General features: G+C 36.4%; 1 protein-coding gene across 2 annotated transcripts in view; it reads right to left on the bottom strand.

Annotated features, from left to right (window-relative positions):
- The window catches only part of BABAM2 (BRISC and BRCA1 A complex member 2), a 171,784-nt gene that overhangs the window by 147,974 nt on the left and 5,162 nt on the right, over nucleotides 1-18,648 (bottom strand). For both annotated transcript variants that reach the window (XM_039569042.1, XM_010393724.4), the window contains exon 3: nucleotides 3,974-4,050. In XM_039569042.1, coding sequence (XP_039424976.1) covers nucleotides 3,974-4,050 — 77 coding nt within the window. The remainder of the gene's footprint in view (nucleotides 1-3,973; nucleotides 4,051-18,648) is intronic.

Raw genomic sequence — 18,648 nt, forward strand, 5'->3', positions numbered from 1 at the left:
AAATGTGAAGAGCAAAAGAAAAAAAAAAAAAGAAAAAGTCAGATTCCCTAGCAAGCAGCAATGAAAGCTTGAGTGAAAAAGGAAAGCCAAACCCAAGATATTCCAAGGTTTTCTGGAACAAAACTGCAATTTGATTCTTAATGTCATATTTTAATTGTAAAGACTATTGCAGCTTATAACTCTGTTTATCCTGACAATTTCTGCTGATATCTGCCTTGATGTTTTATCAACTAAGACCAAAGTATCTGCAGGAGTTACAGAACACTTCACCTCAAAATACACAAATAGTTTCTCAGAAAGAATACTAAACTTTTCTAAACAGATACTGCTGTTCAGTTAACAATAAAGGATACCTCTGCAAACCACGCAAAGTAAGTTTTGTTCTAGGAACACAGATTCAGCCTCTTACAGGGTATTACAGACAGGCTTCCTGAAATTAAAACTCCAATTAAGAACTTTGGAAAACTCAAATACAGAGAAACGTATGGAGCTTAATGCAAAAACATTGAGTAGTGGATGAACTTATAAAAACAATATAGATGTCTCAGATTTCAACTGACAGTCTAGCAAGACTAGGCTCAAGTTTTCTAAGTATTCCCACCATGAAAACAAACAAAAAAATTACTTCCCTTACAGAAGAAAATAAAGCAAAAGTGCCTCCTTGAAAGCATCACTGGAAAATTTCTGAAGTGTGATGGAAGACAATTACTATGATAAACTATTTATCTTGAACATTGCCATAATATTTTCTCCTATATAAAATTGTGGGTATCTCCAAGGTCCCTGGCTGGAGCTGAGTAACTGTTCAGTGTAACATTCCAGCAGCTCTGCATACACGCAAAAGTAAGGTGAACGACATCTTAAAAAACCCCATTAAACAAGCCATTCTTATGTCACAACATGTGTGCTCCTACCCAAGTTTACAAACCAATTCTTTTACACTACAGGTAGCTAGCCTTGCCTGCAAGTACACTTTCTCCTTTTTCAAGAAGCTGTGAACTTTCTGGTGTTTTGGAAAACAGGACTGCACTGTGCAGTTACACTTCCCTAAAGCTGCACACCAACAGTTTCCAACACACTGGGATTGCTACGAGGGTGCCTGTGCAGTGGCAGCAGTTATGATTGATGATATGCAAAGACCTAATCTGTTGCAAAGAGGATATAACACAAACCACAAAGGAACTACACACTTCAGCCTGTGTTTGGTACCACATCTGAAGCCCATACAGATGCTGAACACTTTTAGCCAATCTTTTCATTCTGGCAGATTTCGCAACTTTCCTTTGCAGAAAGACTCTGCCCTTGAAAGATAACATATCCAGCAACTGCTTCAACAAAGTATCTAAACATCTCCGTTTGCACACTATGGCTGTCTTCCCCTGACATCATTACAGATCTAAACACAAAATTATTAAAGCTTTCTTGAATCTGCTCATATCACTATTTATTCCACTTGCTGTGAGACTTAATGATTCACAGCATTTTCAAACACGTAACACTGAAATGTGGAGGATTATTAGAACTTGAATTCACAGCTGTTATTAGGTACCTCTGAAAAAGATACACTTGTTTACACCATTTTCAGTTGTCTTGGGTAAAATACATAATATGGTTAAAATGTGTGGTTTGGGCTTTACAAAGCTGGAGAGAGCAGCAGCACTGTAGTTTTTTTGTTTAATTGCATATGTGACATAAAAAAAAAAAGAACACTGGAGAAGAAAGTCCAGATTTCTTGATACTGAAATGTAATGCATATTCCATAACCATATTTCTAGGTACTTGAACTGGACTACAGTCATTTAATATATTAATATAGTCTTTATGCCTGTGCACTTGCATATGGGATTTCAGTCTATCCATTTTCTTTTACGGATCAGGAACAACTTTAGCCTCTACTTGAAATAAGACATCTCTCAGAATGTACAAACATGGACCTGTACAAGAGAAGATGGTCCCATAGAACATGATACCACTCTATAAAGCATGTCATGCAGTGAAGCTTATTTTGACTGCATCTTGAACATAGTCGTCAAACAAGACTCAAGTGGAATCTACTACGCACTGCAGAACACATCAAACTCAACAGGCTGAGTTTACTACACATTGTAACAATTTTTTAAATAGAAGTTCTACCTGGGAGGGCAGTCGGCTTCACATAATACAACCATGATTTAGAAGAATTCTGAACAAATGCAGAGCCACTTCTTTTTTCTTAAAATAATTGCTAGCTAGGACTTAAATCTTCCAATTTTATTTTGTGAGAAGGAACAATTAGTAAGCCTCTTGAGCCATAATTTCACATATTTAGAAAAGTCAAAATAGCCATAGTAGGCTGATACATGAGCCTGGCTCCTCTCTTGAACACATGAGTAAACTTCCAGATCAACTTCTGGGAAAGACAACTTTCCTTACAAGTGCCAAATGGAAGCTTTAGGGTACTTCTAGAATATAAGGAGTTTAATTGTGTTGATTTCTGGTCATAAAGAATAAGGACTTCCAGTGCATGTCATAATGTAAAAAGAACCCAAAAAAACCCCCAAAACTGCAGAAGGAATACAATAACATTCTTAATATTTAAAAATGTCTTGGAGACCTACAGCATGTGTATGATGAACTAAATGGATACTATCAAAGCAGTGTTTTAAATGCTTACCATTTCTGTTCACACCAAGTACCTGCTCCTCCAGATAGCATTCTTTCACAGACTCTCAGGATAGCTAAGGCTGGACAGCACCACTGGAGACTGCCTAGTCTAACCCCTCAGCTCAGAGCAGGGTGGACAGAGGAGATTGCTAAGGGTCACGTCCAGCTGGGTTCTGAACAGCTCCAAGGATGGAGATACACAAACTACACAAGCTCTCAGCACAATCTGTTCCACTTTTTGACCATCCTTGCAAAATAATTTTTATTGCGTTTGAATGGAATTTTCTACATTTCAATTTGTGACCATTTTCCTTCAGTGACTGCCACTGAGATGAGCCAGGCTTCTTCATTTATCCCCATCAGATATTTATAAACATTGGTAGGATTTGCCCTGAGCTTTCTCTTATTAAGAAGCCACAGCTATTTTGGCCTCTCCTCATACAACAGATCCTCCAGCTCTTGATCATCTTTGTGGCCTTCTGCTGTACTCATTCCAATGTTCATATTGCTCCGGTAACAGACAGACCAGAACTGGACATAGTACTCTAGGTGTGGCTTTACCCGAGTTGCCCATAATCTATAAATGCCAAGCTTTGAATTTTACTTTATCTGAAATTCTTCATCCTCTTTCATTTTCCACTTGTTAGAGATAAAAAACAACACAATCATTTTTCAGCAGCTCAAGTGTTTAGAAAATGTTACCTTCTAAAAATATACAAAAGCAAATTTTATTCTAATCCTTTGAAACAAAACACCAACTAAGACAAACAGAACACATACTAAGAATGGGCAAATGAACTAGCTGTCTACAGGTCCTCTAAGCATAAAGATGATTTAAGAATACCACTAAATCAGAAAATTCAAATTCACATTTCTCTAATCTGGTCAATTATACCAGTCATTGTTTAAAGATACCCAATAAAACAGCAGACTGACATATTTTATTGGAGCTTCATAAAGAAATACTCCTAAAAGAGACAGAAAGAAACAACACAAAACATATACAACTTAAAAATGAATCTAAAAATGGTCATGAGATTGTACTAGTCATAACATTTTATTAGAAGTACCAGGGGGATAGGTTGTGACTTTTGGCTTTTATTAGTTCTACTAATTTTTCAAAACTGTAGTCTCACAGAAGCCTTTAAACTTATCTTAAATATTACATATTCTTGATAGTTGTGTGTTCTTGGAACTGAAGCTTTAAGAGAAAATAACAAACACATCTATCTCAAAACTCATAAAGTTAGACAGACACACTGGAAAATCAGTGAGACACAGAACAGTGAAAGAAAAGCCAAGATGCAGCTGCAAGATTTTTTTAACTTACATTTGAGTGTTTCTCCTGCATAAGGGATATGTAGTTTAAAACGATCACAGCTGGGTCCAGGGGTCAAGGATGTGCAGCTAAAAATGAAGATAAGAGAAGAAAGAATGTGCTAAGCAGTTACAGATGGTAGCAAACACTAACATTATTCTACAGGATACAAATGACTAATAGTAAAGATATTGTGACTACTACAAATACTCATCCTTATGAATCTGAGGAAGAAGAAAAAGTGGGAAAGATGCAGGACGCCCATTCTCTTTTGATCAGCAGTTCCCATAATAGCATAAGAAATGTTAGGATTTGTGCCAACTCTCTCCCATTTTGTAAAGAAAACATACATGCAAAATGCTCTGGTCTGAGTGTGTAATCAGAATGCTATCAATTAGTCAGTCAATGCCATCAAGTTCTCTGCTTTGTATACAATTTTGCAAGTCACAACTCTGTATGTCACAGCAACATGGTTACCTGCTCCCTATCCCTGCCACCCATATAAATGGGATCAATCTTAATTTTAAGCCACCAACATTTATTAATTTTTTACCTATTATAACATTAATGTTTTCCCTTGTGGAAAAGTCTCACAGTAGTCTTCAAGCAGGCAAATTTCACAATCAGCTGTCTGAGGCTGTAACAACTGAGCACATATGTTCTTGGTCTGTGACTCTCCTGTTTATGTGGAGCACTGGGACAGCAGCCGGGCCTCATGGTGGTAAGTGAGCATTTAATGAATAGAAAAGTCACTGGAAAACTGTTTAGTGCCTAGGCCAGAGGTGACCAACTTTTTCATAGCTTTTAAGTCATAGACCAAAATTTGCAAATAACAAACCCCACAATCTCAGCTGTAAAAAGAGAAACAGGGATACACATTGTTTCACTGGCAGGAATGGTATCTCTGCTGTGGGCTGCTGGGCATCTGACGAGTCCCAGGAGCAAAAATACTGTTCATTGCTTTATGTTTCTAGGGATCTTGAGAACCCTGAAATCTTCTCGCCAGCCTAATATAATTGATAATTGTTCATAGCCCCAGCACAATTGTTGCAGGCCACCTAAAGATCAAAGCCATACTGGTCAACTGTAAGAAAAACAGTGAGTAGATAAGAAGGTAGACAAAGGTAAAATAACTTGCCTAAACTTATATATCAGGTCACTGGAAGAGCTCTAATACATATCACTGACAACGTATTGAAACAAAACTAACATTTTCTGGGCTATACACACAGCCAAAAGCAGAAAGATGGGTAGGCCAGAAAATTTTTAAGAATTCTGATCCTACCTTATTGGAAACAACATGGTAACTCCCACAGCTCTATCTGTCACCCTGCACAAGAGGGATCATGGCAAATGGAACAATCTTAATTCTCACTCACATACTCAAAACAGTTCAGAGAGCCATGTCTCTCAGGTGCTGGCTCTACAGTCTCTTTTCCTATTTCCACTTGCAAGTTATGGAAACCATATGCACTAACTTCAGACTGTTTATATTCAGTGAGCTACAGTCAAATTTGTGCCTGCATGTAGCTTCCTCAAAAAGTAGCAACCCTGAAACTACAGATCAATTAACTTAAATGAAGTTTCCACAAAAATACTAGAAAACATAAGCAAACCGCTTATGTGCACCTAGAATCTAAGACAGATACAATTAAAAGTCACATGCAGTTAACAGCCTGCACTGATTCAGCAAGAATACACCATATTTTTTCAGTATCACTACAGAAATTAGATAACTGCCCTTTCAAGCCAAAAGGAAGAAACCCATGTCCTATCTCTGCTGTAGAAAGGTTTTTGCAACATCTTGTGAGAGCAGCATGCGAACAATCTAGAAAGACAGAATTTAGATAGAAGTCCTATCAGATATGTGCAGACTTGAATGGAAAGCAAGTTCCAAAAAAAGATTAGTTCACATCTTACTTCATCCAGGAAGAACGCCTTGAGTTGGTTCTCTTCTGCTGGAATAATACTTCACATTTTATTGAAAGACTGATGATGGAAAAAAATGATGCTTGGTGAAACCTGCTGATGATGCAAATGTGAAAGGGAATACAACATGTTGGACAATAGAACCAAAGATGAAATACGTTTTGATTTAATGGCTGTACTACTTATTTTTAAATTTCATCCAGGCAGGGCTTATTAAGAAAAGTGAGCATCACCAGCCTCCCTGGGAGTAAAATCAACTTAAGAATATGAAAGACTGGATCCATAGTGCAATAGAAACAAGAGAATATAATTTTTTTCCAAGCTGCACTTTTTTAGTAGGTGAGAACAGCAAAATGGGAGTGCCCACTGTAAGGGAGTTTGAATGGCCGTGGATGAATTTAACAGCTGTACTGATATTATTGTCTACTTCCAAATAATTTCTATGGCTTACAACAGATGTAAGGCCAATCCTAGGAAGCATACTGAAAAAAAAACCCCAGAAAACCCTGCAACATAAAATATCTTTTTCAAGTTCTAAAATATCTCTGCAACATCATTTAATATTTAACGAAAATTTCTTTCAAAGTATCACAGGTCACAGTCTGAGACATTTCTCTAATACCATAAAAATTACACTATCATTAGCTTTTCAACAGACACAAAAATTTCTGATCCCGCAAATACCCTACAATCTTTTCTTTTAGCACAATGGGCCATTTGGAAATACTTAAGGAAAATATAATATTCTTTAACATTAAAATAAAAGCCTGATTTAATGGTAAATGTCCCTAAAAGCAATACTAAGTACTTTCCTATATTATTGGAGTGCACTAGAGATGTTTTTAATTTTACTGGTCTAGAAATGATAAAAAGTGACAGTGTTAACATTTTTTTCCCCCAGATTGCTCTGGCTGGGCTGCACAAGAGACTTCAATAACTGAAACAGGCTGAGCAACCAAGCAGAAATCTTATATGCATCCATTTGAAAGGAGGCAGTTTCTTTTTAGAATAAACAGCAAAGGAACAAAACTCCTAAGGCAAATCAAAACTTTGGTACATGTAAGAGTCTATGTGTGACCTTATTTCAACAGAAACCCCAAGTAATGGCCTGGCTATGGACATTATCTCCTGCTTGAATTTCCTTAACACACAGAACCTCTTAAAGTTATATACATGTCAGACCCTGACACATGACCTCTGTCTTCCCCAAAACGTAAGAGTTTTGTTTTTTGGAAATGTGATCCTTCTCCTTAATGTGGTCCACACAAAAGTCACACTTGAAAGGGAATTACTTGTAAAGAAGTCTGTTTAAGATTATTTGTTGTTCTTTCTTTACAGGGGACTGACATACAGAACAATAAACCTGGTGTTGAAAACTAATTTCATAAGCTGACTCTATCTCATGATATATGGGTGTGCTATCTCCCTCTTTATTCCTGGAAAAATATTACACTGGCTTGCATATATTAATCTAAGTAATCAATATTTTACATAGGAAAGCCACTGAAGCAAGAATTAATGCTCTGGTGCTCAGAGCAGTGATACATCTTAGTCTTCATGAGATGATTAATGCTATACCACAAGATCTCCCACAATGGTTTCCCTACAAAAATATCAAAGAATCATCAACTTGAAAAGTTTCCGGGAGCAAGGAATATCATTAAGTGTATTGCTTAAAATCATATTGCCCTGTTCAAGGGGGCTGTGCTGAGACTTATGGGTGGAAATTGGTAGATGGAACTGAGTATACAGCAACCACAGCTGAATACAGTTTGTTCCCTTTCGCAGCAGATTTTAGCTAAATTCCTTGAGCAAATGCAGCAGATTAACTTGAGCGGAGATACATGACATCCTTATGAAGTAAGTATTCCAAGTAGGAGACAAGTAGAACATTCCTTCACTGAGTGTTTGATGCACCTTACAGATTGCCTGTGACTATTGGGAAAAGGCTTATTTCACAGTTAATACAATACACATAAACTAAACTGTTCTTATTCAAAGTCACTGTTAGCACCAGATGTTTCGTTATAAGTGTTCAGAATTCTTTACCAGTCACAAAAAGAAACAAAAAAGGTTATCCAAACAAAACAACAACAACAATAATAACAACAAAACAAACCAGGAAAGTCACTCAGTTTTGCTGCTTGGAATAAGGCCTCAGTCTATAACAATAGGTATAGTACAATGTATTTTTCTGCAAATTGATCCTTCTCCCCAGAGAATTCTAAAAGCCTTTAAGAATGCAGTTCTGCTTGAGTTTAACAGCAAGGTTTCCTCTTATACCAATGTATTTGTGATTGGCTGTATTGTTGAATTGAGACTTCTTCTGTTTTGTTTAAGCTTAAAAAACCCCCCATTTTGATACTTTACAAAATTGAAGCCACAATGATATGGAGGACTCTGATAACCCTAGATTTCAACAACATCTTCCCATCAACTAGTTTTTTAAGACTGTCACCTGAAAGCATTCCCAAGAGAAGCAGTTTTAAATTACTTGCGCTCTGGTAAGATCTTATCCAAAATTATGTTCTGTGACATCTGATGGGATCGCAACGAAACAAAAGCACAAGTGTTTATCACCTTAATCCTTGAAGTCAGGAGATGAATGGTTATTCTATCCAAAGACCTTAAAAAAGCCCACGAAAACCCAAACCCATCAAGAGCTCTCTTCAAACCCGCTACTTCTTATCCCAAAATTCCAGTCAGAGGTTTGTTTTTTATGCCACTCCTAAAATCTCCTGCTTAGAACCATATTAGCAAACATCCAGAATTGCCAACAGAAGTCTAATAGCTCTACAGGAAAAGGAGTAATCTCCTTTTTATTTCTTCTTTTTTTAATATGTGGTATAGGTGTAAGCCCAAATAGTCATGTCAGATTTATCTGATGACTATCAAATTTACAGATTAAAAACTATGCAACGCCTTTAGTCACTCTTCCTTCATAGATCACACAGAAGCTTTACTGCCTTTACTGTCAGAAGACAAATCATCAGTGAATTTTACTGTACAATAGCAAAGTCAAATTAGACGAAGAATTTTAGCCTCTATAATTTCAGGAACCTAATATTGCCACTGCCTAACTTGAATAGTCAGAGATGCAAAAGCTTCTTTAATCTCATGATGCTTAGGCTGCTACACTCGCTGTTCTTGAGGATCAGCACTTCTTTGGAAAACAGACAACTGTTTTTTGCTCACCAGACTCCTGGCGCAAAAGCCAAGAAAACTTCACACTCCATTAAAGACACCTCGATGGAAACACCGCTAAAAACCAACCAACACAAAGAAAAAGCAACACCACAGAGTCAGTTCTGAGCACTGGCTGTATTCCCAACCCTTCCCACTACACCTAGGATATGCTTCCTACTGTTCCTATATGTGTCCTATAAAGATACTGTTATGGGGAAAAGAGGTCAAGTTACTTTCATAATACAAGAGGCTAAGAATGAATATTATTTTAGGAATGATGAGACACAGTTCAATCAGAGTTCCAGAGGCTGAAGGTTTTGCCAGCAAGAGTCAAATACAGTTAAGAAGCAAAGACAATTTGATTGTTTGTTACTAATAAGAGGCAGCAAACTCAAAATTCCACCCAAAACTTTTATATGGCATTTGCTAAGAAAAGCACCTCAGTGTTCAATTCCAGTAGAACAGCCTTTGTCGATACCTTCAGATTCTTATTTCCTCCAATTTTTGTAGATGGAAATCTGCTCCAGTGTTCCTTGAAGACACAGTATTTAATCCCACTTAATTAAGAATTAATTGCAGAATTCACAACAGATGGGTACACCATGTACAGAGGCATGATAATAATTAAAGTGTGTGGAGGGTGGAGGTGAATAGAAGGAAGGCCAGCAGGTGACAGGTTTTTTGCAAGGAACAGGAAACAGAAAAATGGTGAAAATCACATTTTAGAGCATTGACACTGATGACAAAACCCTGTATCAGGTGGTAGCTCCCTGCAGCACCCCACAAAGCTTTACAAGCTCCTACACAGTATTTAGAGTATTGAGCAGCTGCTCTTGAAAACAAACAGATCCAACCAATATTCTATCAATCAGGCAAAATTTGAAATGGGAAAAAGATGGTCTAGTCAACCAATTTCCATCTTCAGTTTCCCTTCTATATAGACATATGTATTACACATTATGAGAGAGAGAGAGGGACTTGGACTGAAAAGACACACACCACTGCTTTTGGGAAATTAAAACCCAGTTAAATTTAATCACTACTTAAATGCATCTCTTAATTAAAATATTAAAATCTGAAAGTCAACTGATAATTATTAAAAAAACTTCCCAGTAGATAAACCCACGGATCTCAGGAAACTCATTTGTACCCTATCTGGTTTCTTCAAACTTTGTATAAAATTAAACTATAGACAAAGACTACTTCTGGTATTGCAATACAGATGATGATGCTGTTTTTGAATCCTGATAGTATAGGTGATATTCCACTATTGCAACAGCATTTCAAACCACAGTTATCATCTGAGAAATTCCAAGGTGTCTCCAGATATGTCAACTATATCCTCAATATAACCTTCATCTACTGTAAATGCTGATTTTCCTATACATATATTTATGTTTTCTTTTAAGAAGTTCATCGCACTAACTGGAACTTTTAGAAAGCAGTGGGATGTGAGGCAGAACATACATACCAGAAAAACAAACCCTACTTCCCTTCTGCACCTATAGGGAGATTTGCATTTTTTAAAAGTAAAGTTCAAATAACTATTTAAAATCCATTCAGCTGCCAGCAACCTGCTTTCACTAGAAACACTACAGAAAAGCATCTTATGACTATTTTAGTAAAACAAATACAGCACTTGTATATTAACAGAAAACGTAGTTTTTCTTAATATGAGTGAGGGTTTGCCAAAGCAGATGTTGCAGGTGGGGAGAGCTCTGGGACTTCTAGAACTACAAATGTCCTTCACAGCTGCCTGAGTCTTGTGGCAAGAGTTCTGCAGTTGCCAAAATATGGCTGCCTCTGCTGGAGGGAGATGTGCAGCCCAGCTTCTATGAGGGAAACAGAGGAAGCACACCTATATACACATTTTGAAATAATCTCAGAGAATTTCTACATTAAATTAAAACACATATAAACTTCACATGATTCTGGTGGTTTTTTAGCACCAAGCTCCCTGTTCATTTAGCCTAATATGGCTGGGTTTAGAACAGCTCCTTTCCAGTCACCATAGCAGGACAGGTTGGAAGGGGCTACCACAAAAAAAGAAACGTGAAGTACCACATCCACTGTACTTGCAAGTGGGCTTGAAAGAAAAGCTCTGAAGAACAAACTATCTCAAAAGTTTCCATTCACAAAATCTCTTTAGTTTAGGGTGGGAGATGATTATTATTTGGTCTCAGGGAGCTAATTATGATACTAATTTAAAAAAATAATTAAGCATTGACGAAGTTTTCAACAAAACATTTTGCAAACATGCTTTAGAAACACTGATAATCAAACTGATTTCCTTTGTAAGCAAGATCTTTTATACTCCGGTAATTGCATGTAATTCTTTTTAAAGACCACACATGGCACACACGCCTCAAAAGAATGAAACAGAAACAGAAAATGGAAATTTTAATGAGGGAATGATCAAAAATTGAACAGAAATAAAGACAATTGCAATGGGATAACACTAATAACACAGTAGGTTTAGGTAAATACACTAGTGAATTCGCAATATCATAAACTGTCACATGTTCATGCAAGGAAAAGGCACTACTTCATTATACTTTAAGACCAGCTGTACCCCAAATCCTTGGATCTCATAAGCAAATTTTTAGCAGAGTATGAGGGAGTGGCAGATGCATCCTTTGGATTTACTTCATCTCCCTCCCCTCTTGACACATTCAAACCATGTTTCAGATTTTCACAGCTACCATTCAATTATCTATTACTTTGCAATGAGTTACAACCTAATAATGTGTCACATGTTTCAATTCTGCTGTTCACTGAACTCCATTTCTGGAGAAAGAAAAACAGAATCAGACAGGGAACATTTTTACTTTTAGATTACTCTAAAAGAGAACCATTCTTCACCAAGTATGAAATTACAGTCAACCACCTGGAGTTTCATATCCTTCCAGTGTTCACAGAAAAAGCATACTCACAGCAAATCACAAAAGTTGAGCTATTATAAACATCAGCTTTCTTAAGTCATGTAGCATTGCTCACAATATTGGCAGTAGTAGCCATAAAGACTCCCAATCCATTTTCTAAGTAATTTATTTCATACCATAGAAGTGTTTATTTTATTGCAAAATGCAATGAATTGGTATCAGGGAAAAACTTCAAGGACTAAAATCATAGGCCATGTTTATATATTTTCCCCCTTTAAGAAAACTAAACAACAAATAGGGGATTGCCCTGCCCAGGATGGGGGGGTTGGAACTACATGATCTTTAAGGTCCCTTCTAAGCCAAACCATTCTATGATTCTATGAATATTAGGAGGGATCCAGTGATCCTATGTCTTTCATATTTCCTTTTCAAAGTGTTCTTCTAATTGCAGAGTTTTAGATCTTTTTGATCACAGATACCTATATTAGTTGATTTCCTAATTCATAGACTCTCAGAAGAAATTTATGTTAATACAACAATGATGAATTCAATTCTTTGGATGTGAAAGTTACGTCAAGCAAGGATCACCACATTTAGAACATAAATCCACAGTCTGCAGTATTCAAAACGGCAACTTCAAATTATGTATATTTATATAAAGTATTACAAGGCTGGAGACACAGAAGAAAGCCTATGAAAAGATAACATCTAAATAAAAGTGTCAGTAGTTCTCCTCTTTCTAGCATTATTTTAGATTAATTACAACATTAAAGATATGCAGTAGACTAAAAAGAGCAGAAGGAAAAGGAAATTCACAGGTAAAATTACACCAGGCCACCCTGTGGAACCGCACCTGCAGAAAGCAAGCCCCACATCAGCGCATGTTACATTTTCTCCAGAAGTCGTGCTCTGGAACCCCTAAGCTCACCTTGTCTTTCTCTAACTTCTCATTCTCACATTAATTCTCACAGTTCACAGCCACCTCAACAGTGCTACTACTGTTTTCAAGATTACACCATAAAACATAAAATTACGCATCACTCTTCCCATGGTCCCATCTAACTACACCTAAAGAAAGGAGGTGCATGTACATTTTTCTTGATGGCGGTCCAAAAAATCCTCTTCTTCCCTGCAAATGCTTGTCCTTGCCTTCACAGTCTAGTTTACTGTTTTCTCCCAGCATCATGTCTTATCAGCCTCACAGGCACAGAAAACTACACAGGACCTCCTGCAATGACAAGACTATTTATAAGCACAGCACCTTCAGATCCCAGTGAAAAGAGGGTCCAGTCTGCCCTAAGTTCTCGTAAGTCTGAGTCCCCAGCCCACCAGAGATGCCTTGACCTGTCTTTATGCCACTTCCAATACCTCCCCTACACCCCTAAGTTCTTCCCTTTTCTGCATCTATCTATTAAAACTGAATTTTGCCTATGTGCAACAGGTTAAAACTAAAACAATGAAAGACAGGTACAGGGAAGAAACTACACCACTAGAAATCTCTAAGGAAATTATTCCTTCTAAGTGTCTTCACTGTCTGTTTGCAGTTGGCCTGAAACCATATCACTTCTATAGGGTTTAAGTTAAGGCTTATGACTAACATTCATGGCAGCCTGGAAAACAGGACAGATAATCAACATCTATTAGTTCAAAAATTCTCAGTACAGAAGAGTTCTTAACAAAGAACATGAAACAATGTTTCACTCACACCACCAAACCCCGCCTCCCTCCCCCCCCCCCCAATCCATGGGTGAAGCGCACAAAAAACTCACAAATGTTTACTGAAGAGACTGAAACTAACATTCTAGAGGAAGAAGGGGTAGAAAAGAGAGAAAGAAATAATATAAATCGGGAGACATTTTGAAAGGTCCCTGGTAGCCCTAACTATAAACAAGACCAATCTAAGCAGATTTTTCTAGTGAAAAAATAACTGACCATCCAAAACAGATCAACCATTACTCTGTCGTATTTTTGGTTTAAAGATATTATTTCAGCAATGCATACAGTGATGCACAGGAATCTGGGGTTGAGTTTTTTAGGCAATGTAAGTTTAGAGGGCTTTATATTGGGCTTATTTTTTTGCTCTCTTTCCCATAATACGTATTGGTACTACATCATATGATGCTCTCTTTACACAGAAAAGAAACACTTGTATCAAGTTTCTTCTCATTTTTATTAAATAATAGAAGTGATAAATATGGCATTTATCTTTTTCAAGGTCAAACAAGAGGAAGCTACTCACTGTCCCCATCTAAAAATACCAGTAAAGACATATTGTGTAGTTATTTAAACTGAAAAAATCTCAGGAAAATGCATACAGTCTTTTAAATGAGAGCCCAAGTTACTGCAATTATCTAGGGCTACCTTCACTTTTTAAAATCCTTTCTTTCCTCATAGCACTTGAAACTGACAAACACACTCTTTTTTTATTCTGAACTTCAAGCACCTTGTTTAAAACTGGTGTGAAAAGAATGCCAAACTTTGTGGAGAATATTTACAAAACCATTGCCAAATGTACGCCCTGCACTTAGATCTTCTACCAGACAGACATTTTGCCTTTGTTTTTTCATCATTCAGAACCAAATGCAGGGCAGTGCAACCTTGGAGACAAGTAAAGTCTTTTTTAACCAGCACAGAAAAACTGCTGTTCACAGTTCCAAGTGCTGCTCCACAGCACCAATTCTATCAAACTGTCCCATCAGAGCTTCAGTCTTTTACATTTTACTTGAGCGACAACAAACTTCTAGTAGTAAGATTCTTAGCAGTGAAGAAATGTATTTGTCATCAGAAACTGGAATGAAACAACTTACTTTGTGAAAAGGTAATAGTTCAAGACTTGTCCAATATAGCAGTAAAGGACTCGTAAGACCACACCTCTCCTAGAAACTGCCACATCCTTTCAAGTACACATTTTACACAAAACATAGCTATTTTGAAAAACAGCTTTTCATAGTACTTGTGTTCAGAAGAGTCAGATTCATTAAACTTTATACACAAACAAAATGTAAACACATGTTAAAAAAATTACCTACAGACACCAATGTGAATGATGGATATGAACCTTCCCCAAGCAACTGAAGCTGAATTTTTCAATTTAAATTAATCAAAAGCAAAAGATCAAGCAAAAGCTTTAATAACTGCTACAGTACTGTAATAGTACTTCACAGCTAAAACCAACATTATTTCACAAAATATGCACATAAAAATGCATATTTACTTTAAAAAGGGAAATGCCCAAAAGAAAGGGAAATACCAAAGCATATTGCAGTCTACTTGATAACACAAAAAAAGTAAATCATCACTGCTCACTAGGAAGCAGGGCAATAAAGTTATAAATATCTTATTACAGCTTGATAGTAATTTTTTATGTTGAAATTTACTCCAGAAGAAATTTACTCCAGAAAGAATTACATTCTTTTGACCATTCTTCATACAGGTTTCTTTCAGGAACATAACTACTTGCACACATAGCTCAATGTCAAACAGAGAGGCAGAAATTAACAGTGTATCAGACAGGCGAAAAGAACAAAATACTAACACGGTTTACTACAAATCACTTATATAAAAATTCCACAATTAATCTTCTCATAAATATGGAATAAATATAACCATATAAGTATGAAATTTAAAATTTTGTTCTGAGTGGATAACTAAAAAAAAATAGAATCTTAATATATGCAGCTTTAAATCACTGTATTCATTTTGAAATTTTGCCTGGTGGAACACATCAAAGTAATTTCAAAAAACAAAATCAAGTTTGTTGAGTAAGAATAGGCTTGCAGCATAATTTGAAGCTCAAGCATGGGCCCTGATGAACAGCTGTAGGGGAAAAAAAGAGCTCTCAAAGGCATTGACCACCACAACTATGTCTTTCACTCTTGGAACGCACCATAGGAAAAGCAGCAGTCTCTTAAATAACTGGATTCTACATTATACAACAATTAAACACCCTTCACATAGGAAAATATCCTCTATTTCTAAATCTACATAATAATCACTTTTCCCTATTCAACATCTTTCCCATGATTATATGTGTAAATGCTAAGAAAAATGCCTCAGCCACAATTCAGTTGGTTATGAGTAGATTTTAATATCTAATTAAGATGGGTCAGTATTTCAAAGAGACACTAGTAGAGATTAACTGAATGATACAATAAATGGCATTGACTCAATTGACAGCAGTATTTTCTTTGGGTCTAGAACAAAGTAATATCCTATGCCAGAGTTAAAAACGCTTTGATCCATTCTGTCATCTCAAAGAATGTCTTTTATTAATGCAACAGAGACGCCTGCCAGGGTTTTCTTATCACCTGAATCAATGCTGCTAAAGGTGCTGTATTTCAGACGTGACCTTACACCCCAGTTCTACTTTCCTTCACTGTGGGGCCCTATTTACAAGAAAACTTGGCCACCTAACTTTTATTAGTATTTCTGTTGAAGAGTTTCTTTCTTTCCTGTCATGCCATATTGCTGAGCTTCATTTGGGGGTCTGCATCAGCAGGGGCCATATAAATTCTATAAATGTACTTGGTCCTGAATATCCTACTCACAGATGTAAATATATGTAAGTGTCTTATGAGACTGGTACTGTCTAATAAGTTTGTAAAACACACAGACATTATGAAACTGTAACATATTATTATAAAACATTTACATACTCAAAGACTGCAAAACAATAGGATTTCCTTACTATGACATATTTCCCTCCCACACTTGAAAGCAAAGTAAATTAACATATCATCATACTTCATACATCTAACATCAGCTCTTTAATACAGTTTATAAAACACAACAAAAGTTGTCAATCTCAGCAATAAGTCAGAGTAAGTGCAAAACAAGTTCCTTACTAAAACTATCTGACATATGGTTTGACTTTTCAAATAATTAAAGGCTTAATATGCTTGCCATTTACAAATCAAAATCAACTGACATGATAGGCTAAAATCTGGAAGTTAATCTTCTACTGGTGAAACAGAAAGGAAACTCTTTCTGCTTTTGAGAATGTCTAAACCAAGGCTCTGAGTGGGCAAGGCCTTAGAAATACTACTTTATTCTGTATGTTACCATCATTCCCTTGTTAACCACAGCTCCTGTTTCTAAAACCTAAGAAATGAGAATGGATGGATCTTCAGTTTGAACATTTTATTTTGCTATACATTGTAAAGCACTGGTTCATTAGGGAAGGGGTGTAACAACAGTAACTCCTGATTTTCTCTAAGAGTTAAGTGTGGTATGTGACAGTGGAGCAACCTATAGCTCCTCCCCAGAAGCTTACAGATACTTTTATTTTCAAAAGTAATAGCTATTGAAGTGATCACCTTAAGTATTTTAAGCTTTTAAAGGTTACAGTAAAATAGTATTTATTTATTATTAAAAATCTTCCACCCAACACACCAGTTAAAGCAGGAAATATTTGCCTGTTCTGTAATAAACTCAGGCTAGGCAAGGGTCTTAACAGCCTAGACTAGCATGGGTACAACCCCTTTACTGTGCCAATAAATGTACAATCACCATGCAAAAGCAAAATTTTCTGAACTCATACTACTCCCAAATGGTCATATTCGTTTGAGATCAAGAACTGCTCTTTATCTAACTTCAAACATTTAATCTAGCAGCTCTGCCTAACCTGCCTGGTTCCACTTTTTAAGTTTAAAGTCTGATTTCAACCCATTGAAACTGAAGGGAATTTTGCAATTGATATCCTCAACTTTTTCTCTAAAAACAGTTCTCCTCATTTTCTTCCCATTAATGCCCAACTTCAGTGGTCTCACAGTTCTGTTTCTTCATGCTGATATCACCTACATTTGCCTCTGATTTTGTCTGCATTATTTTCCTTCCTTTTAAAAAAGCATCATGAAAGTGAAAGTATACAGGGGCTTGGATAATCTTGTGATGTGAGGACAGGGGAGGAAAGTAGGCATATGGCCTTCAATTCATTTTTGAACTCTCAGAGCCTTACAAAGTTTCCTATACAGTCAGTATCCAGCAACAAATATTTAAATCTACTAACAAAAGCTGTGGGTTGGGGATTTTGTTATTTATTAACTGACATGAGACTCTGAGAAACAGTCTGTGAAGTATCAAAGAACTCCTGTATCAAAGGTTAAAGACCACTGAACTAGAACCTGAGTTATGGAAGGGACATCTCTGTAATTCTGTGATTCATCCATCTTATGGTCAGTAATTCTGCACTGTTTACCAGTTCAGCAACAGCATAAAGCACTAAATCACAAGAATTTTGTATTTCCACACAAATGCATGAATTGAAAATTTTCTGTTTAAATAACCAACTATTTACATTTACAATTTACTATTTGTGACAAACAAAAATCTTTCCTAAAAACACATGCATGAAATTTACATTTCAAAGACATTTCAGGCAATTGTTAATTAACTGTTTACAACAATGGTTTTAAGAACCTAACTGTACCAAAAAAAACCAAACAAAAAACCCCTTAAAATAATTCTGAAGTGAATGAAAAATCTTGATTAACCTGATTCCATCTCCTAACAACCTCAAGCCAAAACAAAGCCCCAACATAAAGAATGAGAATCATGCTTACATTCCAGAACAAGGAAAAAAGTATTTCTAACATGTGCATTTAGGTGGACCAGTGTCTTTGAACAAGACATGAGACAACCTCTGTCAGGTGCTGTACTTGTGTGTGGACTCCACGTTCAACAGAGTTACTA

Source organism: Corvus cornix, chromosome 3, assembly GCF_000738735.6.
Source record: "Corvus cornix cornix isolate S_Up_H32 chromosome 3, ASM73873v5, whole genome shotgun sequence".
Lineage (NCBI taxonomy): Eukaryota > Metazoa > Chordata > Aves > Passeriformes > Corvidae > Corvus > Corvus cornix.